This window comes from Phodopus roborovskii, unplaced genomic scaffold (assembly GCF_943737965.1).
Source record: "Phodopus roborovskii unplaced genomic scaffold, PHOROB, whole genome shotgun sequence".
In the NCBI taxonomy this organism is placed as follows: domain Eukaryota; kingdom Metazoa; phylum Chordata; class Mammalia; order Rodentia; family Cricetidae; genus Phodopus; species Phodopus roborovskii.
This window is the reverse complement of record NW_026126433.1, coordinates 50,914,149-50,939,687: the sequence shown is the minus strand read 5'-3', so window position 1 is coordinate 50,939,687 and position 25,539 is coordinate 50,914,149. Positions and strand designations below refer to the sequence as shown.

The 25,539-nt window shown below is 38.7% G+C and overlaps 1 protein-coding gene across 10 annotated transcripts in view; it reads left to right on the top strand.

The window, feature by feature from the left end:
• The window catches only part of Enah (ENAH actin regulator), a 104,780-nt gene extending 84,042 nt beyond the window's left edge, over positions 1-20,738 (top strand). For 6 of the 10 annotated variants that reach the window (XM_051186466.1, XM_051186462.1, XM_051186464.1 and 3 more), the window contains 9 exons: positions 423-1,241; positions 3,072-3,382; positions 4,051-4,196; positions 4,354-4,411; positions 5,168-5,216; positions 9,833-9,899; positions 15,266-15,344; positions 17,324-17,381; positions 17,812-20,738. In XM_051186466.1, coding sequence (XP_051042423.1) covers positions 423-1,241; positions 3,072-3,382; positions 4,051-4,196; positions 4,354-4,411; positions 5,168-5,216; positions 9,833-9,899; positions 15,266-15,344; positions 17,324-17,381; positions 17,812-17,849 — 1,625 coding nt within the window. In that variant the 3' untranslated portion in view covers positions 17,850-20,738. Of the gene's footprint in view, positions 1-422; positions 1,242-3,071; positions 3,383-4,050; positions 4,197-4,353; positions 4,412-5,167; positions 5,217-9,832; positions 9,900-11,742; positions 11,806-15,265; positions 15,345-17,323; positions 17,382-17,811 lie in introns of all 10 variants that reach the window. The other 4 variants (XM_051186467.1, XM_051186468.1, XM_051186469.1 and 1 more) reach the window with 2 other exon arrangements.
• Positions 20,739-25,539: the final 4,801 nt, after the last annotated feature.

Here is a 25,539-nt window from a genome sequence, read left to right as displayed (position 1 = left end):
ACAGCTGAGAAGATAGAAATGTCTACAAATAAGCAGAGTTGGGTATTCTTTCCCTTTGCAGTCAACATTTTGCCAGGTCTGAAACAGCTCAGTTTATTCTGCTGTTTGTAATAATTTTGATGCTCTTTTTGTGGACTAAATAATAAAAGTTATGTCCATTACTATCCTTTTTTTTTTAATGAAGGAAGGAGTTTTAGTCTACACATTTAAAAGAACTTGTTTCATCTTCTTTGGGGTTTCAAAACGTTTTTACAAGTTAAATTTTCTCAAGTGGAGACAGTTGTCTGCCTAGTTTTCTGGTGCTAACTGTAGTCTGCATTGATGCATTTTTGTCTGATTGCTGGTTTTGTGGGTTCACTAGCTCCCTTTTTCTCTCTCCTTTTTTACCCTGTCTGTGCTGCTGCTTTCCTCCTTATACCCAGCTCCATCTTCAGACACCTCCCTGTATAATGCTCCACTTCCTGAGTATTCCAGTTGCCAGCCTCCTTCAGCACCTCCTCCATCATACGCTAAAGTCATCTCAGCTCCAGTGTCAGATGCCACTCCTGATTACGCTGTAGTGACTGCTTTGCCACCTACTTCCACACCCCCTACACCACCACTTCGACACTCAGCGACACGTTTTGCAACATCTCTAGGTTCAGCCTTCCACCCTGTTCTTCCCCATTACGCTACAGTTCCTCGTCCTCTGAACAAAAACTCTCGACCTTCTTCTCCTGTGAACACACCCTCTTCTCAGCCTGCAGCTGCGAAGCCCTGTGCCTGGTCTACTTCCAATTTCTCGCCCCTCCCTCCATCTCCTCCGATAATGATTAGTAGCCCCCCTGGCAAAGCCGCAGGCCCAAGGCCAGTCCTCCCGGTTTGTGTCTCCTCTCCTGTGCCCCCAATGCCTCCGTCACCGACAGCACCCAATGGGCTGCTGGACTCTGTAACATACCCGGTGTCTCCGCCGCCTACCTCAGGGCCAGCAGCGCCGCCTCCTCCACCGCCACCGCCGCCGCCGCCACCGCCGCCGCTGCCTCCCCTCGCCTCACTGTCACACTGTGGATCCCAGGCTTCTCCTCCTCCAGGCACCCCTCCTGCCTCAACTCCCTCATCCAAGCCCAGTGTTCTCCCTTCTCCCTCTGCAGCTGCCCCTGCCTCTGTGGAGAACCCTGTAAATCCTGAGCTGGGAGACGCCTCTGCTTCCGAGCCAGGCTTGCAGGCAGCCTCTCAGCCGGCCGAGACGCCAACCCCACAGGGTAAGGCTTCACGATCCCAGTGCAGACCTCTAGTCACTTAAGTGTCTAGCAACGACTGCCTAGAAGAATGGATCGGAGGTTTTGATAACTGAGCATCTCTGTGCCACAGCATTACCTCCCTGGGTTGTTTTTTGTTCTTGTTTTTTTTTTTTTTTTTTTGTTGTTGTTGTTGTTGTTGAAGGTTTTCTTTTTTTTTTTATCCCAAGGCCCTAATTGTATATAGCAATTTAGTATTGGAGATGTCTGTATTAAATTTATGTTTTTTGATCCATGGCAGTAAGAATTGTAGAAGGTGTTTTCTAATATTTAGGGACCCCTTTAGTAATAAATTTGTTTTAAGCTTCACTAGGAAAACTTGACCAGTTCATGTTCCGTGCAGTAAATAAGAGGTCTAAATACTGTCCTGGAGACTTGGAGAGCTGTTCAATACAAAATTATCCCGGAGTTTGTTCTGAGGCCACTTCTCTCAGGCAGATCCCTTTTATCCTTAGCCTCCAGTGTTGAACTTTTGGATTAGACTTCTAGGGTGGGTAGCCTCTGGCTGTTTGCAGGACAGGGTTGGCAGGCTTGGTGTGTGCCCCCAGAGGATTCCATGGTCCAGGTGCAAGTAGTGGTATAAGGGCAAACAGGGTCCTTGAGGTTTTTCTCAAACACAAGCTGTGCCACATGGCAGCAGGAAAGAACCATATAGCAACAACTGTGAAGAATGTACATAAAGACAACCTGGTTCTGTAAGAAGACACATGCTGACCCTGCTTTTTGTTGTTGATTGTTTATAAGTATACAGTGTAGTGGGGATGCCAAAGACAGATTCATGCTTACAGAAACAATATTATAATCTAGATTTAAACATAACCTCTTTTGTTAGAAAGTGAACTTTTTGATGATATCAGGTTTTTCTAAAAGGTGGATCAAATTAGGATATGTGTAATTTCATATCTGTGATTGACATCTGATCAAGAGGCACAGGCAGCTGACAAGGCTAACTACCTCCTGCTTGGCTCATAGCTCAGTCTGCAAGATGGGACAGCACAGCTTCAGCCTCTCATTCCCTATCTGCCTGTTCAAGCCTCAGAAGTGATCACTGCTACCCAGTGTGCAAACTCAACCCTGTCTTTACACAAACAAAAGTTAGCCCTTAAGTAAATACTCATTAATTTGGTATTTTGATATTAAGTAAATTCTTTACTCTTTGTGATTTTTTTTTTTTCTTCAAAATTTGACTTCTTCTTATATTCCCTACCCCGAGAGCTAAAACATCTCTGTATTTAAATTCTTAATTATTTTTCAGTTATTTTGAGGTTTTTCCTCAAAGTTAATTCATTTTATTCTGTAATTCTCAATTTAGGCTATATGTTGAATTTACATGTAGAATCACTTTAAGATACTAAAACCTGAGTTCCACTTCTCTACAGTTTCCATCTTGTCTGTAAATAAATACCTTTTTTCATCATAGTCAAGTATATTATCTCAGCATCTAAGGTTTTACACAGATTATCTTGGGTCTGTTATTTCAGGCAGTACTAACTGTGTGCATGCGTGTAACATTTCATATTTTTCTAAAATAGTACAAGCATTTGTTTTCAAATCCCTTTGGGGGGGTGGTCTCATTGGTTCTGTTACTAAAGGTCAAATATTAAATAGTTGCCTTTCAAGTCTAGTGTCTTTTGTTAAAAACTAGTGTAGACTGTAAGCATTATGGTAAATTAATCTCTTAATGTACAGTGTCTGAAACAACTTACTCTAGAGTGTCATTCTATATCTCTGCTCCTGAAAATACAATGGTTTAGCTCTGTTGTTGATGGCTGTCTTAACTTTCCTTCCTCTCAGGCCTTGTCTTGGGACCACCTGCACCTCCACCACCGCCCCCTCTCCCACCAGGCCCTACCCTCTCCTCAGCACTTCCTCCTCCCCCTGGACCCCCTCCACCACCTCCACTGCCATCCACTGGGCCTCCTCCACCGCCTCCCCCACCCCCTCTTCCTAATCAGGTTCCTCCCCCACCTCCTCCTCCCCCTCCTCCTCCTGCCCCTCCCCTCCCTGCATCTGGATTTTTCTCTGGATCCATGTCTGAAGACAATCGCCCTTTAACTGGACTTGCAGCTGCAATTGCGGGAGCAAAACTTAGGAAAGTGTCTCGGGTAAATTACCAAATTCCATAACTTTTAAATGTGTGTCTCTTTGTTTCTAAATGTCTAAAATAGTGAAATTGTTGTATTATGGTGGCATGAACCCTGTTATTAACTCTTGATTAAAAACCAACATAATTTAACATTTCGGGTGGTGTAGAGTTTCTGTGACCCCCATCATCCCTAGATTTGCTAGTTAACACTTGACCACTATTTGCCTCTTGTTTTCTCTGTATACATCTCCTTTACCACACATTGTTTCTAGAGTAAGTAAAAAAAAAAAAAAAAAAAACAAACAAACAAAAAAAAAAAAACACCATGTTCCCATTTTTCTAAGTGTAGATTTGGAGGGAGGTAGCCAATTGTTTTTATGGCATATTTTTTTCTAGTTCAGTATTATTTGTTAAATTTATTTGCAGTTTCTATTATTTTAATCCGTTATTATCACATCTCTCCCTCAGCATTGAATTTAAATTATGTAATTAGGATGAAGAAAACCATACCATCAGGATTGTGTCTTTCTCAGTATATCATATGGAAAATCAGTACTGTTCCCCCCCCCCATTATTGGTGATCTTAAAGTATTTTTTAAATCAATAATGGTATGTTCTTCTGATTTGAATATGTTGGTAAACATTATTATCTACATAGGAAATTATTATGTGTACCTTCTCATTAAGGTGGAGGATGGCTCTTTCCCAAGTGGAGGGAGTACTGTGGGTGTGAACTTGGCCTCATCCAGAACAGATGCTGGTCGTGGGAATGGACCCCTTCCTCTGGGGGGCAGTGGCTTAATGGAAGAGATGAGTGCTCTGCTGGCCAGGAGGTGAGAGATTTTATTGTAGTGGCTATGTCCAGAGTCAAGGACACTTTGATGGTTTTGTCCTCTTTGATCTTTGAACAAGAATAGATAGGCAGGCAGGCAGGCAGGCAGGCAGGTAAAGATAGGTTACATAAAACTTTTAACCAATTTGCCTTTCCAGGAGAAGAATTGCTGAGAAGGGGTCAACAGTAGAAACAGAACAAAAAGAAGACAGAAGCGTAAGTGAATATGAGATCTCTGTACCTTAACATGTAAAACTCAAGCCCAGGTTATTAAAAAAAAAAAAACACAAGTAAAGATTACTTAATCTGAATTCAATTCACCTGAGCCTGTTTGCTTATTTCATTTCTACAAGTATATAAGTATTAGAAATAGCTTAAGTGTTATATATGAAATTATAGTCTCATTCTTGGTGAATTGAGTTAAATGTGGGAGTTGTAGGGAAGTACTGAAAAATTAACCTGTAAAGTTAATTCTGTTCTTACACCCACCTTTAAATGAGAGGAGTCTTACAGGTTTTCTAATCTGTTAGGCTTTTCAGTTTCTTTGTGCTAATATAATATTAAAGAATTATATTAAATCAGCAGTTTGTGTGTCTGTTGAGTGTGCCCTTCTTGTCCTACCCCACATCTTAGCCGAGTGAACTTCCCTCACCTGTTTTGTATGTTGCCTTCAATGCAGCCATAACTGTTTCCTCATGCCAGCTGGCCTCCTTTCATAGCATTCCTCAAATCAGTGTCATCTCAGGTTCCTAGTGTTGGCTGGTACAGGTTCTCAGAACTTAGCAAAAAGAGGAGCTTTATGAAGACAGTAGGGAGAAGACTGAAAGGCAGAGAAAGAAGTGGTGTGAACCAGAACGTGAGGAAAACGAGATAGATGACAGAAAGAATATAGAAAGGGAGCTTGTAAACCTTAGCTGCAGAGAGCAGTATTTCTGGTGATGTGATGTTAATTGACTGTTTCTGTGTATTTAGGAAGATGCAGAGCTTGTAACTTCTAAGGCCTCTTCAACAAGTACACCTGGTAAGTTCAGGAGAAAATTCTCTAAATGCTACTACTGTCCAATTAAAAAGTCTCTTTTCTGTGTTTGGACCAAGTGACTCCTTGGTCACCAAAATGTTAAAGTATTTTATGTATATTTGAAAGCAGTGACCTTTTTTCTGCCTTTTGTGATCTCAGAGATTTATGTTTTTCTTTCTGATGGTGTGAAATCTGTTACACAACATTTTTGCTTATGTGGTCTTGGCAAATCCCTCTGTGTGTGTGTGTGTGTGAGGCTATTCATTACAGGGAACTTATTTTAAACAGTTCCCAGAAGAAGACATGAAATGCACTTGTTAGATAGCATTATATGTCAAAACATTCCCATTTGGGGAAACAAACTCTCCTTTTCTGTGCAGCCATTGACTACTTGTAGCTCTTCATTTAGTGTTTGGGCCACATGGAATTTGCCTTGTCAGTGTTGGCTTGTCACCAGTGTTGTCACTGTGCTGGTCTTGTTCAAGCAACCATATTGCTTAGATGTCCTGGGTACAGCTTCCCTGTCATGTATAGGGGATGCTATCAGCATCAGGCCTGGTCCTCTGGCTCTTAGAAGCTTTCCATCCTCTCCTCTGTGATTTTCCTGAACTTCAGAGATAGGGGTTATATAGCAGATGTATTGGCTGGGCTTGGTACCACGTAAGTCAGTCACTTATTCTCTGCACAGTTGTGGATGCTGGGGGGGGGGAGGGGAAATGACCACTATATTTATCTGTAGATATAAAGAGAAATATTTAGTATATAGTTAGAAATTATATGTAGGAAAATGGCAGTAGTAAGTTTTCCTCTGGGTCATTTTTCCACTTGGTAAAAATCCTTTTTGAAGTTGGCTGTTGAATAGACTTATTCTTCTCATCAGCATCGATTCCATGAACTACTTTTACTTTATTCCACCTTGTTTTTTTCTAAATGGGACTTGGTATGTTATCTTCATGAAAAATTCAATTGTTTGTAACCAACATTATGAAATTGGGAATTTGTTTAGAAAGATTTAGAGATTTTTCATTTGTTTCATTCAGTTCTTAAAATTGTAGTCAGGCAGTGGTGTTGCACACCTTTAATCCCAGGACTCTGGAGGCAGAGGCAAGCAGATCTCTGTGAGCTTGAGTGGAGGCAGAGGCAAGCAGATCTCTGTGAGCTTGAGAACAGCCTGGTCTATAAAGCAAGTTACAGGACAGCCAGGGGTACACAAAGAAACCCTGTCTGGAAAAACCCAAAACCAAAACAACAACAACAACAAAAAAAAAATGTATAAAACATTTAATGAGTCAAAAGTGAGTTAAAGGTTAAAAACTCTTAAGCACAAAAACTCAGGTGTTAAATATGACTGTCAGAGAGGGAATTCTGTATTGAACCACCTTGATTATCTTTGGTGTTATCAAATAAGAACCACAGTTAACAATATTTAGTTCATTAACATTTAGCAAGATTTAAAGAATATTTTATTATCTGTCTTATCTTTGTGAGTGTGAGTCCTATATGTAACTTATCTTTAATCCTAACTTATCTTTAATCCTAACCAAGGAAAACTATAACCATAACTACTTGTCTTCAACTCAATCAAAGACCACAGAAGGATAATATGTAAACTCTAGAAATGACAGCGACAACTCGCCTGATCAGTCACCTGAAGTTCTTCTGTAATGTTTTACCTTCAGCCTATAGGCCATAGTGTGTCTGGCAGACTCCTCAGAAAAGCAGGAAATTTTAAACTCTCCATTTGTATTGACAGTTTGTCAGTCACCTTTCTGTGTCCTGCAGACTGTCTGGCAGACTCTTCCATGAAGCAGGAACCCTGTAGCAATGTCCATCTTGTTTCACCAGTCACTTTTCTGTGGGTCCTGCATGTCCAGTTTATACAGCATAAAGTCAAACAGTCCAGACAAGAGCAGTATCTTGTCCAAATGGCTAGTCTTGCCATATTGAAAGCAAACTCCATAATGCGTTTCTTCAAGGTCCATCTTCCTTTCTGATGCAGGTGGTGTTGCCAGGAACAGTTGTGCCTCACTGTTAAGAAAAACCCTAAACCATTTTAAATACCATATTCTGTAGGTCTTTGAAAAGTTTGAAGAATGCCTATCCATCTCAAATACATCTTGAAAACCTAACTTAACTAAGTTTTGACTATCATAGGTAACTGTCTATAATCTGTACTAAATTATACATTATATTTCTAAATGAGCTATATAAACACAATACCTAAACAAGAGGAGAAATACACATATCACAAAATTGACCTTAAATTTGTATCAATAAATGAAAATCCATTCCAAAACAAAGTATTCATATCTATACCATAATCCTCTTTTTACCTTTAAAGAAATTTTTGTGGTCATTAACCATTTATAACCAAGTCCATTTAAATGAAAACAAACATAAACAATATTTGGGAATTTGGGCATTGTTCTTTCCAAACTGCTTCCTGCTGGTAGGTGGCATTGTCATGGGGACCCCAAGAAGATGCAGAAATCCTGGCTGTAGTGGTCTGCTAGGCTGCCTTGTTCAAGCTGTTTTGAATGTTGGATCACCTGGGACACTGCTGGATCAAAGCATGTTAGTCTGGAAGGAATCCACAGCTCTTTATTTTCTGTGGAAACAAAAATAGAAATTCTTTTCCCCAGTAATCTGTCCTTAGACTTAAATGTTGGAATCAAAGCATTTTTAAAATATATAAATTAGAATAATCTAGCAGGATTTCTTTTAGCAATCACTGCCATTTCCTCAGCAGTCAAACATTACAAAGACAACACAATACCATATAGTATTGAGACTCTCTGTTTTCCATTTTTATGAGGCTGGTTTTTTTTGTTTTGTTTTTTTCCTTTCTATTTTTTCATTTTTTGAGACAGGATTTTTCTGTGTAACTTTGGCTGCCCTGGATTTCACTCTGTACACCAGGTTTACTTTGAAATCACAGATCCGCTTGCCTCTGCCTCCCTAGTGATGTGGAATTAAAGGCATGTGCCACCAGTGCCCCAGCTACTCTGTTTTTATTTATTTTTAAACCAGCTGCTCATATACACCATTGAAATGTTAGCAGTGCTTTTTAAAAGCCGTGATCCCCCCCCCCCGTTATGCTGAGTCAGGAAACCTCCCTTAAAGGAGCTGTGCAAATCTCTGCTTGTCTGTAGCAAAACAGAGCCCAACCAAGAAAAATGTTGCTACCAAGAAGCCTTGCTTGTCTTTGTTCTTTAGTTTCTAAAATCCCTTTTTAAGCTTTTGTCAAGTTTTAAGTGAAAGTGCCTCATGGTGCAGGCACCATTTTGTTACAAGCATGTTTTCCCACTGGCCGGGTCCCACAGCCACACCAACCCCAAATAACACACAGAGATGCTCTATTAGATATAAAGTTGGCAGGTTACTAGCATTACTTATTGGCTAGCTCTGTCTTAAATATTAACCCATTTCTATTCATCTAAATGTTTCCACGTGGTCTTGGCTTGCTGGAGAGAGAATCCGGAGTTCTGCTCTCTCAGTCCTACATGTTGAATCTCCCACTACCTGACCCTGAATTTTCCTTGTCTCCCAGTCCCGCCTATCTTGCTCTCCTATTGGCCAATAAGGCTTTATTCATTTACCAATAAGAGAAATGTATTTACAGAATGACATCTCCCATCATTGGCTCCATTCTGGTTTTTTGATGTTCCCTTACTAACTTTGGAAGCTGCCATTCATGAGTTCACTGATAGAATGCCTTAGCTATTCCCATAGAAAAGGAAGGATTAAGTGACTATGAAGTAAAGGAAGATCGATGGCAACTTAAGGTTCTTCCCTAGATTGCCTAGCAGCAATTCAGAGCCCAAAGCAGGGCTTCAGGGGAGTTCAGATTTAGTTTTGCATACAGTTTGAAGAGACTTTAAAGCTTCCTCCTGAGTGACAGTGTGCAGAAGCCACTTGAGCGACATTAGTTGATGAAACAGTTTCTTATATAAAACTACAGTGTGAGCATGACTCATACACAGACTTTATTTTGAGTGTGACTCAGATGCTTTTCCATTATGACAAGTTTCACTTTTGATTTTATCAAGTCATCTAGTCAGATCAGTGAGTCGACCAAATTAGAAAATCAGAATTCTAAGCCTGTGTCTATATGCTGTCTACTAAGTCCCTAGGACAGACTGATTCTGAAATTTATTTGGAACTGTTTTTTTCCCAAGAGCTGTTTGAATAGAAACACATCACAGATTGTTGTTTTTATTTACTATTGGACAAAAAGTTTAGTGCATTCTTTATCATGTTTATTACCACTATCATTTAGGTTATTTAGATTTTATAAGGGGTTTTAAGGAAACATTCATTTTTTTTCTCACTTTTTTCTTTTTACTTTGTTTTGATTTAATTTCTTATATAAGGTCTCGCTATGTAGTCTTGGCTACTTGGAACTCACTGTGAACACCAGGCTAGCCTCAGACTCAGTTCTTCCTACCTCAGTTCCTGAAGTCATACAAGTTAGAGTCCCTACTGTTCAAAATTTAAATGTTGTATCTGTATTACTGCTATGTACATAGAATGATAATTCTTTCATATCTTGTTTTGCGATGATTCTGGAAGGCTCTGAGGTGTGTTTGTTTAATAACACTTGTTTCTTATTTTTGAAGAACCAACCAGAAAGCCCTGGGAAAGAGCAAACACGATGAACGGTAGTAAGTCACCTGTCATCTCCAGGTATAGATTTTTCTCTAAGTTTTACGTTACATGTGTCTAAAAAGAAGTTAACACATTTTTATCATAGAAAAATTTTAGTTGTATAAAGGGAAACATAAAAGCGGCTGTGATCCATATACTGAGAACCACTGCATTCATATTTTTGCTACTCCTGCTTATCTGATAAATAATGCTGGAACATTTTCTTAATCATATTTATAGATATTTTAGAATAGTTTCATCCTTTTTAACTTGTTTTTTAAAAAATTGAAATGCAGCTATTACCCAAACTTAACAGTCACATGTCTTATGTCTTTGCATCCATAATTTTTTCTCTTAAGAGTTTAATGAAACTTCTCCCAAAGAACGCAGGACATCTCTAACATGACCAAAATAGAATCACTGCCCCACATCAATTAAACATTGAACAATAATGAAAATCAAATAAGAATATTGACCAAAAATGTCCTAACTAGTCTCTACGTAGTTTTCAAAATACAATTTTAGAAGAAACCTTTATGTTTTATATTGAAATTCAGCTAAAGATTGTAAAGAATGTAAAAGCAAAAATAAAGTACAAATTTGCTACATCTCAGTCAAAACTGGAGAGGTGGCTTAATAATTGGTTTAGTGGACCCAGGTTCAAGTCCTAGTACCCACATGGGTAGCTAACAATTGTCTGTAACTCCAGTTCCTAGGATCCAGTGTGTTTTCTGGCACTCCATGTACATGTAGACATACATGTAGGGAAAATACCCATTTGAATGTAATTTAAAAAATAAATAATTTGGGTGTGATGGGCACACTTTTTAATCCCATTCTCACATCTCTGAGATTGAGGTCAACCTAGACTACATAGTAAGTTCCTGGGCCAGGTGAGGCTACATAGTGAGACCCTGTCTTAAAGATCAAATCAATCAATAATAAAACATTGTAAAATTTTAATAACCAATATTTTTTAATCATAGTTAAGTTAGAAAAGAAAGGCTTGCTGACTAGTCAAGTGACCCTGCCTCCAAAAAACAAAGTGGAGAAAAACACCTGTCATCAACTGCGCACGGGGGGGCGGGGGGGGGGGGGTATACTCAGCCTAGGGCTGGAGAGATGGCTCAGTTTTTAAAGGCTAGGCTCACAACCAAAAATACTCAAGCTAGGGGTGTAGCTCATTTTTCAGAATGCTTACATAACATGCACAAAGGCCTGAGTTTAATGTTTAGAACTGCATGAACTGGATATGGTAGCATACACCTGTAATCCCAGTACTGAGGTATGGGGGTTGTGGGTGAGGCAGAAGAAAGGTCGGGGTCATCCTCATCTACTTAATAGATTTGAGGCCAGCCTGGCCTACCTGAAATCCTGTCCCCAAAAACAAAGGAAGGAAAGATAGTGTCCATAAACAGTACTGACTTAGTTCTGTGAGTTAATCTAGGCAGGACTGTTGTGGTAAAAGTACATTGAGATGAAAGATATCTAATAACTGGAACGTTCCTATGGTTTTCATTAAAAATCTACTGATTTCTTCATGATGACAGAATATGTTCTTTGTGTGCCTATATATAGCCAGTTTTGTATACTTTGAGTTACAGATATATTTTAGTCTACTGCTTTGATACTCACTCAATAGGGATGTCTTTGCTTATATTTTGATCCTTGGTCAGTAGCCTACAAAAGCAGCCATTGTATCATGTAAATTGGTATCAACACACCCTCTTAAATTTTGTAAAAATAAATATTTTAAGGATGATTAACACATTTTATTATTATTTTGCTTGCTATAAGTAAAAGCCTATAAATCAATAGCGCCATGGGAATTATCTTTTGAAGTTCTACTGTATACCCTTTAAATGGTTTTTCCCCTTCATAGACGGGATTCTCCAAGGAAAAATCAGATTGTTTTTGACAACAGGTCCTATGATTCATTACACAGGTATCATCCTGCTGTGACTTTGTGATTTCAGACTTTTCAATAACATGTCCAGGGTAGGGCTGAGCTTTTTCTACCTGGATTGGTAATCACCACAAGGGAGTCTGTGGGAGTACTGAGGTTTCTTGTTTTAACTGTAGTTTGAACTGCTATCACTTGATAGCTGGATTCAGATAAATACAACTGGTAAACATCAGAAGTGCTACAATGGAAAGTCGGATCATCTTACCGTGTTGGTCACTTTAGCATTTTCCTTTAAAGCTGTTTTCTTCATGATTCTGTTCAAGGCTTGTAAAGAATGGAATCATGGTTCCTGTGCTGCTTTTGCTAGGACACAGGACAGTTTTTTAGCTGTAGATAAAGCTGTTCCCTCATTGTATTGAGTGTCTAACAATCTTGAGCACATTGTTTCTAGATGAACCCTAAGATTTTTTTTTTTTTTTTTTTTAAACAAAAGCCCCAAACGTCAGAATATTAAACATACAGATCTGGGAGTAGGCTCAGTTATCATGTCCTGTGCACTGCCAGGTCCCTCTACCACCTCCCAAAGGGATGGGCAGTGTCAATCATCAGTTTCCTTCCTGATTGAAACATGGTATTATATCCCTGTTATCTTGGCACTCGGGACACTGAAGAGCTATGAATTAAGGGTATCCTGAACTATAGTGAGACCTTGTCTCAGATAAATGAAAGAATGCATAACCAAAGAACTGGAATACTTCTGTTTTATTACATTAATACATTAATGTAATACATTATGAAATACATTAATAGCCGCAGGCATGGTATTGCATGCCTTTAAATCCCAGCACTTGGGAGGCAGAGGCAGATGAGTATCTGAGTTCAAGGCCAGCCTTGTATACAAAGCAACTTCAAGAACAGTTAGGGCTATTACACAGAGAAACCCTTTCTTGAATACAAACAAAAGGAAAAAAATAAAAAAAGGGGAAACTTCAATATATGCCAGGCACAGTGGCACACACCTTTAACCCTGGTACCCTGGAGGCAGAGGCAGGAGGGTCTCTGGAGGCCAGCTGGGGCTACATAGAGCAGGGTTTCTCTTCCTGTGGTTCACGATCCCTCTGGGTGGGGGTGGGGGGTGGGGTCAAACAATCCTTTCATGGGGTCAAACATCAGATATCTTGCATGTCATATATTTACATTATGATTCATAACAGCAAAACTACAGTTATTAAGAAGCAGTGAAAATAATTTTATGGTTGAAGATCACTGCAACATGAGGAACTGTATGTATTAAAGGGTCACAGCATTAGGAAGATTGAGAACCTGTTTCAAAAGAAAAGAAATACATCCATGTTACATACATGCATTTTTTTAAATGTACTTCCGGTCTACTGAACACATAATTAATGGATAGAGAGGATATCTATGTCAGTAAGTAGTTCTGTAATTGGACTCTGATCATTCTTACTTGCTAAAATTACTTTTATGCCATTGGCAATCAAAATATTTGGCAGATTATTTTTGTCAACCAGTTACTTTTCCATATTACATGTTACAGTCCAACCTTTTTGTTTACTTGAAATAGGCTAATTGTTCAGATCAAAAGGTTTATTAGGAAAATTTGTTAGAACATAGAGAGAAGCAATGCCTACAAACAAAATCCTCTAAGTCACCTACTACTTCCATACTTAGTATGAGGTTAATGTTCCTTTAAAATAAAGTGGTGATTACTCCTTTCCTTCAGTATGAAAAGTTCCCCCCTTGAGTTAATTCTTGTGGTGGTGGTGGTGGTGGTGGTGGTGGTGGTGGTGATGGTGGTGATGGTAGTATGTGGTGGTGTGTGGTGGAAGAGGATTGCATGTTAGCATGAATTAAACTTTTTTTAAGTTGCATGTTTGCACAGTTGTTTATTAAGTAACATTTTAAATTATTTAACAAATACAGATATGTTTATATAGTGTAGCATATTTCTCAGCTTAGTAGCAGATTGTACCTGTTTGTTGGAATTTCAGAAATAGACATATATGTCAAGAAAAAGCAACTATTTGGCCTTCTTAAATGGAAGGGATAAAGGCAGATTAGGTAATAATTTATTTAATTCTGGAAAGCAAAGATAAATAACCTGGGTATATATGCTGTGTGTCAACCCTCAAGAATATTTGCTATGCCTGACTACACAGAACACTGAATGTTTTGCTGTGGGTCTTAGAATTAAGTAGGGTCTTCAACAAAGAAAGATGTCTTCATGAGAGCAGAAGTGGCTCTTCACATAAATCCTCTGCACTTACTAAACAACGTTTCTGGAAGTCACTGTTTAAGCAGATACCCAATAAGTTAAAATTGAGGGTTTTTTGTTTGTTTGTTTGTTTGTTTTGTTTTGTTTTGTTTGCTTGTTTGTTTCATAATAAGCTTTTAAGCAATAATATGTTTTGATATTAAAGCAAATTAAGTATTTCATTTCCATGAACAATGCCTTTGGGTTTGAAGTGTTACATCTTAAGAATTATGAAATATAACTTTATGACAAATTACATGTGTTGGGTCTTCATTCAGATAATTTACTAATACTGGTACTCTGCAAAATTGAAAATTGTGATTCACTAATGGTTTGTAGAATGGTTACTGTTTTAACCAGAAAATGAAGATGTGAATAACTGAACTCCAGGTGCCCCATGAGGAGTTTCTCTTATTTGCAGGATTGGAGAGGGAGTCATGACTGTTGTATTTTGTGTTGGAACTTATGTTTGAAATATGCCTAGTCCACAACACTTATTTTACTGTTTAAAATTTTTAATAAAAGCTAAACTTTTGAAAGTACAGTTGTAATCAACAGGTTCTGTCTTAGAATTTCCCAGTTATTAATTTTTTGTTTTCTTCTTTTTTAAAACAAAGTAATTTTATGGACTTTGTGAAAAGATAGCACCAATCGGATATGGGAGTATGCCTCTAACCTAATAGTCATTTTTCAGCATTTTTGTTTAAATGCTTAAAAACGAAGCAAATAGACAAAGAAATTAGGCTTACTAAATTATTTTTTACTAAAAACCAAAGGATCAGAACTTATAAACTGACCTATGTTAAAATAAAATATTGAAGATACTAGAGCTTTCCCTTTATTCATTTGCTTGATATTTAATACATAATATAAAATTTCAGAAGCACCAAACACGACTGCATTGTGCAGGCCTTGGAATTTCAGCAGATCTCCTTGTCATGTCCATGGTCCAAGGGAGTGCCGTCTCCTGTTCTCTTATAGGGACTTCTCCATATTGTCACCCCTTTATACTTTTTAAAATAGATGATTAAATTGAGAAAAGCAAAAGACATTTTCTGATTCCTGTTCTAATTAGTCCTACAATTTTGACAATTATCTCTTTAGCAAAATGTGTTTTGGAAATGAATTTAAATGTGGCATCTGGGTGGCAAATTTACAGTTACTTACAAACTTATTAGATGTTGAAAATATAACTTATCTGTTCTGGAAATTTCTTTTGTACAGACCCAAATCTACACCTTCATCACAGCCCAGTGCCAATGGAGTCCAGACAGAAGGACTCGACTATGACAGACTGAAGCAGGTGGGTACTAAGTGTAGCCTCCTTTCATCTTTCTCTTTTAAAAGGGGGTAGGGAACCTTGCACACATACATTCCACATGGATCCTGGGAGTACACTAAAAGATCACACAGTTACAAATATTTTAGACAAATTATAGTGGCTGTATTCATCCCTTTGAGCATCTATTTAGATTCCTTTCTGGTTCAGGAAGTTCCTTTAAGTTCTAGCAGCAGTGAAGGGAGCATGGTAGTGTAATATAAAGCTTAGATGTAAGGACAAAGCTTGCAATTACAGTAACAGTGACCTTCCACCTTTCTCTTACCATACTGGCAAAAATAGAGCAAACAAATTTGAACAAATTTGATTTTGGCAAGATTATATGGGAAATGGACATTCTTTGCATACTTAGGATTTCTAAGAAGCGGTTTGTCAAAAATAAATCTCCAACTTTTGACTCCAGCAGTTTTATTTGAAGCAGTTTATGAAAATTGATTAGTCCAAAAATAAAGGAATTTTAACAAGTTGGTAGTCATCAACCTCATTTGTACATGAAAGCTTTTTCTTTAATGAACTTTAAGACATAATTTAAAATTTTCCTAAAGTATACAGTATAACACATAATTTAAGAGGAACTGATGCTTTCTAAAAATAGCTGTTGTTTTTCTCCTATGAAAATTGTGGCTCTTTTCCATTGTCCTTTTAACTTTGTATCTACAATTCTTGTTGGAGACACAGGGCATCATTTAAACACAGACATGTATCTGTGTACATACACATACATGCACATGTGAAATGGTAGGCACATGAAAAATGAGCTGGTGATGCTGGAGACAGGGTTCACTAGTTAGGAGCGTGAGGCCCAGGTCTGCTTCTGAATACCCAGATGTTCTCTTAAAATCATACAGTTTCAGAGGATCTGATGCCCTCTTTTGGCCTGTTTGGGCATCAGGCACATATGTGGTACATATACTACACATGCAGGCAAAATACTCAAGACATGGAAAGGATAAGAAATAAATCTGTTTAAAATGAACAAATAAAAATATTCAATCTAAATATATTGAAAATGTACAATGTTTTGACATTTTAATGAATTGTTTTTGTTAAGTTTTTCATGTAATGGATTATTTCCTCTCTCAGAGACCAGAGGAGACGTGCATCAGCTCCCCTAAACCTAGAGTTACAAACAGTTGTGAGCAGCCAGCCATATTGGAACCAAACCTGGGTTCTCTGCAAGAGTTAGCCTCCATATTACTTTCTCAGTGTTAGGTTTGAAATCTGGAACATGGTTTATACTTACAGCCCATCTCTTTTCAGACTAACTTCCTTTGAAGAGCTCAGGAGCTCTGTGTGGCTGGTGCCCACTCTCTTGGGTAGTTGAAGTAGGACTTGGCGGTTGTGGGGAGTTCTAAGAAATTGCCATACTCGAGATGTAGTGACAAATCTGTCAAGAGCTGATTGTTCAGTGATATCTTCCTTGAAACTAACCTGCACATGACCTCTTAGATGTCTACTTAAAGGGTCAGATCCCACAGCTGTCTTAATTATACTTCTGAATGACAGAACTGTCAGTTCTTGTCTTTGCATTTCCTATCTTATTGGGCCAGAAGAAGCAGAAATGGGCTTGGAAGAAATATTTAGACAGTTTAGTAAGGCTAGCCTTCTAAGAAATAGAATTGAAAGTATGGAATCAGGAGCCACATGGTGGCTGATCCCTGGGGAGATGGTGCTCCATATGGAGTAAGCACAAGGGTTTGCGTTTGATCCCTGGACACTTGAACAAGCCAGGTGTGTTGGTGAGTTCCGGGCCACTAAGAAACTGTTTCACAAAGGGGGGCAGGAACACTGGGACAGATGGATGACGACCTGTGCTTATAGAATAATACCCACTACCCAAGACTGTCCTCTGGTCATGCACACACATACACAGAACTATATTTCATGATGCCCTTTCATCTGTCTGTTTGTTTGCTTCCTGGTGCTTTCTCTCAATACTTCAGGACATTTTAGATGAAATGAGAAAGGAACTAACGAAGCTGAAGGAGGAGCTTATTGATGGTGAGTACTCGGCATGCCAGCTTCCCCTCACTCTTCTGAGGGGCTAGCCTTGGTTTAGGTTGTTGGGAAGGTGCTGTCCTCTCAGGATGTGTGTTATTCATAAAAATGAAGATAAGCAAGTTTTCTAAGTGTCAAGTGTAGTATTTGGTGGGACCAGTAAGGCAGATTTTTCTCTAAGACACCTCTCCTCGCCCATTCCACTACACACTTCTTGTTTTGGAGCCCACAGAAAGTAGAATCTTTGTCTTATATACACAAGGGAAGGAAGGAAGTAAATATAATCACATGTGATTAGAATCTTTGTGGTATTAAAGATCAGTTAAATGAAGATTTATTAAATTTTATATCTTTCTATGACCAAGTTTGAACACATCATTCATTTATCTTTCCCCCTGTATTGACACTGGAAACCATTTCTTCCCTGTTATAGCAATCAGGCAGGAGTTGAGCAAGTCAAACACTGCATAGAGAAGCAAACTGAGGAGAGACAAGACTTGAATCTGGAGAAAACAAAAATTCCTACAAACAACTGTTCACAACCCCCTACGATTTTTAAGCTGTAAGAAGAAAATGGATACACAGTCAGGAGGCAAAAAGCACCAACCTCGGAAAGCCTTCAGACACAGTGACTCTGGCGATTAGCTGCTCCCTCCCGATGGTGGTGTGCTGCTCTTGACCTGACCCTTACCCCAGGATGAAGAACTATGTCTGAGTTCCCTACCAGTACTAAACCCGCCAGGCAAGAAATATTTTCATGTCTAGATGAAACTGCACGTTTTCCACAACCCATTGCTAAAATAAAGAAGAGAAAGGCTTTAGGAGGTGTTTTCAGAGGGCATGGATGATGAATTTAGCAAGTTCCGCTGTTGCATTGTAAACGTTTCTCTCAGGTTTGTCTTCCTGTCATTTGATATTCCGTGAATAGCTAAGATCATAAAATACGGAATGGATGCAATTGTCTGTGTTTTCAAAGGGTGGCATTTATAAGAAAGGTCCTAAAATGTTTAGTCCCCCTTGAGGAGTTTTAGAATGATAGGAAGTCTTTCGGGTTAGCCTTCATGCAATTTTGTAGTTTAAAACAGAATCCGTCCGGAATTTAAAGATTTAGATGCCTTCCTAAATTGTTACAATGCTTTACCAAATCTATGACTTCTACATAACTAACAGTGGTCAAATGTAAACCATTCTATTATAGATTTACCGTAGGTTTTCAACCTTTTTTAGACTTATGCATGCAGACATTTTTATAATGTAATTACAATCACCACAAAGTTAGCTTTTTTTAATTACAGACAATAATGCATGTCACACTAATATGTAGTGGCCTTTTCAAGGCCTAGTCCCAGGGAAGATATTTTGTAGTATATAGGGAAGAGGGAGGAAGGGGAGGAATAATTTTTTATTTAATGTTAATTCTGCACTATCTTTTTTTTCCCTCAATTATCTGCATGAGTTATAATGAGAAATATTTTGTGACTTTAATCGGTAAACATGTTAAACAAAACAAGTACTTAACCTCTTACATCATGTCTTCAGCTGTTTGTATTTAACCAGCAATCTCAATAGTCTGAAGCATGATTCTGAGCTTCACATGAATCACATCTCACTGTGGAACTTGAAAGTTTCATCACTGATTTTGGCTGTTACTGTCACTCAGTCCCTGCAGTGCTGCAGGGGTTTGGGTACATGCTCCTGACTGTGAAGCTGCTCTTGACCTTTGTTGTGCTAAAATACCAGAAATGTCATTGATAGCAGTAATTAGGGTCACAGGAATGGAATCACCAGCTAAAGGGACACCAATGGGGAGTTCTGCAGTTTTCTTTTAATAAAACTGAAGTGAGACTTGGGTGGTAGAAAGAGTCTGATACTGCTAGACCCTGAGTGGATGGTGTGTTTCTGTGTGTGCACGCACGTGCGTGCATGCGGTGGTTGTGTTCCACCCCTTTATGTTACAATTGGCCAGATTAAAATAAGGGAGAAAACCTATTTGTTCTAATGTTAGCTTTTTGGAAAATCTAGGAAATCAAAAATTCTCCAGGCTCTCCATCATGATTTACGCTTGAGTTATTAATGTGCCATACTTGCTTTGGAATCCTTAGTTATCAAAACTTTTACTGAAAAAAAAAAAAGGAAGAAATAAATCCATTTTCGTTTCCTTTTTAGATTTCATATATCTTATGTGTAAAACAAAGCTTGATGGCAGCGTAGTTTTCTAAACACTGTAATTTGCAGTCATTACACTACAGAGAAGTCGAATGAGGATTTTTTTTTTCCTTGTTAAGAGTTTGTTTCTGTAGAAACTTCATTTTTAGATTAAACTGAGGGATGAGCTATCATAGTTCAAATATACAGCTCTTTTTTATCCATTGTTCATTGTCATGCAGTAATAAAGGCATTAAAGATGCAGCAAGCTTCTAAGCTATTCTCTAAAAGAAATAGGCATTTCATTTTATTGTTGAACTTTTGATTATGCAGCTACTTTGATAATGTGTGTACATCCCTTACAGATCTGATCAAAAGTCACTTTTGATTTTGTTACTGAAGTTAAATATCTATAAGTAGGTAGAGTACTGGGTATAAGTGGTCCAAAGTGAGACAGAAGAATACTAAAGTCAAATGCTAAGTCCTAAAAGAAACTGGTTTATGCACTAAACGTTTTGTGCCTTGGTCTAATATTTAACACAATGTCTGTGTAAAATGATAAAAAAAAAAAAAAAAAAAAAAAAAAAAAAGAACCAGTGTTGACTCATGCCTCATGCTATATCCTCCAATCCTCCATAATATTGCATTATCCACATGGCTAAATGTGTTCCTTCCTAGACGCTTAATTGGACTATGCGTTCATTGTCACACCTGACAGTCTTGACATTATTAGAGATTTCAGTGATTAAAATGGGAAACGGAAGCTTAGGTTGTTTTCCCACAACCGTTCCTTGGAACTATGTGATGATGATGGGCTCTTTTGTGTGTTGAATGTCTTTGGCTGAGTACAGTTTAGGGACCCTTTCTAACTACAGGAAGGTACTGCTCTCCTCAACACTGTGATCTGACCTGCGACAACCCTGTACAACACACTCTGTGAATGGCTAGCAAGTCAATAGCAAACAAACTGAATGTACAAACCTTAGTGCTGGTGCTGAAGTCTCTAAAGAATAGTTGTCATGATCTCAAAGTTCGTTTAAAAATTTACAAGCATAACTAAAGATGAAACACTAGTGAATGTCGAATCCTCATGCCGCAGGTGTGTTTCCTATTTAGGCTTTTCAGGTCTCTGCTGTTTTTACCATAACTGTTTCATTTAAATTTCCTACACGCTAACTTCATTTGTGCGATTGAAATAAAATTTCAGTATATACATATTTCTTGTTTGTGACACCTAGATGATCTTCTGAAATTCCAGCGAAGTGATACTGGGTGTAAAATTAGCACCTAATGAAGCCAGGGGCTTCACTGTTTACAGTTTACACATCAAAGTCAGGAATAGTAAATAACATAAAGGGAATATGTAACACTCTGTCTGCCTTTTATTTTGAAGTAAGTGCTGTGTGTTCCTTATATCTCATAGTTTCTCAGCACACCTTGACAGTGTTTTTATAGTCAAGACAGTGAAAAAATGTTTCAATCTATTTTTTGTTCTATAGTGTGATCATATATTTCACCTCTTACACAGTTCATATTTGTTTTTATAATTTTCACATTAAAGGATATTGCCAAGTAATTAAAAGTATAGTCTATACCATGTAGTGATTTCTACATCACGTTGATCTCTTTAAATTGGCTGAATGTGTATAAGCCTCAGCGTTTTTATCTATTATAAAGTATCATTCCTGAGTTCCAGTTTGAAACTGTAATTTCTTCATTAGAAGTACAACAATCTTGTGTGTGTGTGTGTGTGTGTGTGTGTGTGTGTGTGTGTATACATATATATATGTGTGTGTGTGTGTGTGTAATTTTTTCCCCCCCTTAACAGACCCCAGCCTCTATCCCAAGCTGTCCTCCATCTTTGTGGACTACATCTTCCTGGCATTAGTTTGCATTTGTAGCCATTACATAGCCCACTGTTGTGAAAACACCAGCTGATTTTTTTTTTTTTTTCTTTTTTTGTCCTAACTCACATTCCTGTGACATTAGTCACTTCTCTTTCAAGAATGAATTAAGCAGCAGATGCTAAGCTTTTCAGTTTGCCTGGCTAAAATCCCTGCCTCATAAGTTCTGTTCATCTTTTCAGTGCTGTTCGTCACAGGGCCTATGAAGGTAAGCGTAGGACCTGTAGTTTCTTCATGTGGCCATGAAAGTTGAAGCCCTTTATCACGGTCTCTATTCCTATGGACATACCCATAATCCAGCATTCTGGAGATAGAAACAGGAGGAGTATGAGTTTGAGGTCAGGCTGGACTGCATAGAGAGACTTTGTCTAAAACAAATCCATAAAGTCCTGTGGGGCATAGCCTGAAAATGATGTCATATAAGGCAGAGTGTAAAAGGAGTGCCTATCCTTTACCAAGCTGTAAGAAAACTCACTTTCCTAAACATTCTAGTTTTCACTTCCAAACTCCAACCTGTTCCTGGTAGTGCCGTTTTTGTTTTTAATAGAATTGATACTTGATCATCTCCCCAGAGCTCTGAAAAATATAAAAGGATCCTAGGAGTTTACTGAAGTTGATACCTCTGATATTTTTGGTGAGAGCCATTTACCATTTTCTTATAAGTTTAGTGCTATATTTTAAGGAATCTGACTACACAATTACTCTGGTCAGTACTTTAGATGAAGATCATGGAGAACATGTACTTACAAGAATTATTTTTTGTTTAACATACACCTATTTGACAAAGAAGCTTAAAATCTCTCAAGAAAAGCCATTCATTTATACCAAATATTCTTGGGGGTGGTTGGCTTTCTCTGTGATACAGGCTTTCTCTTTTCCCAACATCAAAAGTCTGTGAATTAAATCTCATTCCCTCAAGTTTACCTTGTTGGTTTTTTGCAGGACCAAGATTCTTTTTTAGCATGTTTCTGTGTGGGTGGCCGTGCACATGTATGTGCACGTAGAGACCAGCGTTGACCCTCGCCACCAACCTGTTTCCTCTGAGACAGGCCCTCTCATTGGCCTAGAGCTCACAAGTTCAGTTGACTGGCTGGCTGTGAGCCCTGGGGACCCTCCTGTCTGCCTCCTGGTGCTGGGCTTGCTAATTTGTACCACCATACCCAGCATCTATACATGGGTTCTGGGATCTGGCTCTGGCCATTGTGCTTGCTTGGGAGGCACTTTTCCAATTTAGCTTAGCTCCTAGCCCCACCCCCTTTTTTCTTTATATTTTAATGTTAAAAAAATGAAACATTCAAAATTTTTAACTCTCAAGGTTGTTTAATTGATTTTAAAAGATGGTATAGTAAATTTATGGTGAAACAGATAGGTATCTTCTATCAGAGTACTAATGAATAGTCAACTCATACAAGGAAAATTGGGCTTTTTGGTAAAAATGAGTTTGAAAACTTGAAACATGAACTGTGTTAATTTGTAAATCAACAGTCACTGAAGGGTAAAAAGTGATTTGGTCTTAAGAATTTGCTACAGTCATTGATCATATCTATTGAAATCTAAAGATATGGATACCTATGAGAAGCAGGGGGTTGGGAAAATAGCTTTTCCCTTCATTATAGATGTCTGTTGTATCAACTCACTGAAATGTTAGCACCATGTGCTCCGGACACCCTGTTGGTCTCCAGGGTTTGCTCATTAACATATAGACTAGATAAAAACCGAAGCCTCACTTAAGCGTTTAGACCAGAGGTCTGTCCGAGTACCCTAGTTTGAAGCTTACCAGGTACTCCAATAGCACACAACCTTTAGAAGCTTCTGGTATAGGACCTTAGGATTCCTGGATAATGGAAGACCCTGGTCAGGCACCCAAGTAAGGTTGAGAAGGGAGCAGAGCACATGACTGACTTGCAGTAGGAAACTCAAGTGTACCGCAGAGCTCATCACTAAATTCAGCCTTTTCTTAACATAAATTCAGCTGTAAGAGAATAGGGCTTGCTGTTTTAATAACAAATAAAAATGTCATGTATTTCATGAAAGAACTGTTGGTAAGTGATAATCTCTATTTATTGTTCAGTGAATCTGGCTTAACTGTCTCCTTTTGACTCCAGGAAGTAGATAATAGACTCCTTTAAATTTTTTTTTTTTCTCTAATACAGGCAGTGAATGATGTTGCCAGTTGTGTTCAGGGTAGTACTTCCAAGTATGCTTAGAACATACACACAGGCAGGCCAGTCAGTAAGTGCCAAGGGAGTGGTAGGTATTCCAACGAAAAGACGTGTGCATACATTCTAGCACTGAGAAAATAAAAATGTAGTCTATTGTAATTGTGAAGTAAATGTGACACAGAAACCTTTTTTAAGTCTGGCACCTAAAAGCACCTGAAATTCAGTATTATTCTTTAGTTAGGCCATCTAACAGCTTTTATGATGCTTTGCATGGTTTGTTAACACCTTCCAAGAATTTTTGTTTTGGTGATTTTCAGCTTGTTCTAGGTGAGACTTACCAGCATAAGATTGTCTTCCACTGCTGTGCTGAACCTGGATGCAGGCATGTTTTGCCATTTATTTGGTAACTAACTTGTGGATTTTCACCCTCAAGTCTGAGGTATTACAATTTTATCATCACAGCCCTACCGGATGCCAAAGTCACTAGGCCTCTATTGTGTATCAGGAGAAATCAGAACTGAGCTGGCTTAGCCCTTCAGGGACTGAGATGGTGCATGATACCAGCATTGCACAGTGTCTAGGAGAACTATCTCAAAGAACTTAATTGGGAAAGTATCTGTATTTAGAAGAAAACCATGTTAAAAATTTAGATACAGTTTCTAGTTATCACTGTGTGGATGGGGCAGTTTTCAGGAGCTTGTTTACTTATCCTAGACACCTCATTTCACTTGCTGACAATGAATTGGAGCACACATGGTCCCTGTGTGATACACACTACTCTCTCAGATTGTGCTTTATTCCCGTGTCACTGCTTTGCTTTGACTATGAGCCCTGAGGCAGGCATTGAGTTGGGACCCCATGTGCTTGTCTGTAAGGTCCCTTCTACCTCTGAGATAATGAGTTTCTTCATTTACCTATTCTCTGCAGTTGTGGTTGGTTATTTGACCCAAGAAACAGATTTTTTTAATGCCTAAGGATGTTTTGCCTGCATGTTTTGCCTGGTGCCTTTGGAGGTCAAAAATTCCTGGTGAGATCTGAAATTGGAGTTACAGTTGTGAGCTACCCTTTCAGTGCTGGGATTCAAACCTGGGGTTTCTGGGGGAAGTAGGAAGTGCTGTTAACTGCTGAGCCATCTCTCCAACCCTCTGCTGTCTCGCCATAAAGAGCAGCCTTTGAAAGTTTAAAAATACTGGATTACGTTCAGCACAGGTCCGATTGTGAATAAGTATCAATAGATTGCCATTTTGAGGACAGAAGTGTTCTGTTAGGCATTGGTGATTATTGGTCCACTTTGCTTTCATAAGCTGGAACACTGGGGGCAGCTCAGTGGTTTTCAGTAGAGGCATCAGAAAGACCAGCGTTCCTTGCTGATGTCATGGGGGTGGTCCTCAGACCTGTGCTCTAGTGCGCTGTCAGTAGTAGAAAGCTCTGTGCCCTGATCATGCTTCGAGACCTGTTTGTGAGCTAGCTGACTGCTGAGCTGGGGAGGCTGGCAGCCTGGCCCTCCTTTTTAACTCAGGCATTACAGCCGTCAAAAGCCGAGTGCCCCCTTGACACTGTTTAAGTGTCTGATCCCTTGCTTGCTTTTTAAGATAGGTGACTGAAGATCATCCTGGGGTACTTTTACTCTAATTCTTGGTATGTGTGTTGGCATTCATTTCTCACTGACAAGACTTGTGTTTCATGATGCGTGTATTTGGTGGGAAGGATCGAGTTACTCTCGTACAGGTGAGCAAGTTAAGGTAGAGTTTTCTTAAGTCCTATCTGAGACATCTGTGGTTGGTAGAAAACATGTCTATGTGTTTATAATAAGGTGGGTACTTTTGAGGCAGCTTTTCTACGATCTGTAATCATAAACACCAGCTGAATCTCTAGTGTCCCCCTTTGGCAGATAAAAGGTTACTGCATCTGTGTGGTATCCAGAACAGAACTTCAGACAGTTGCCTGGGG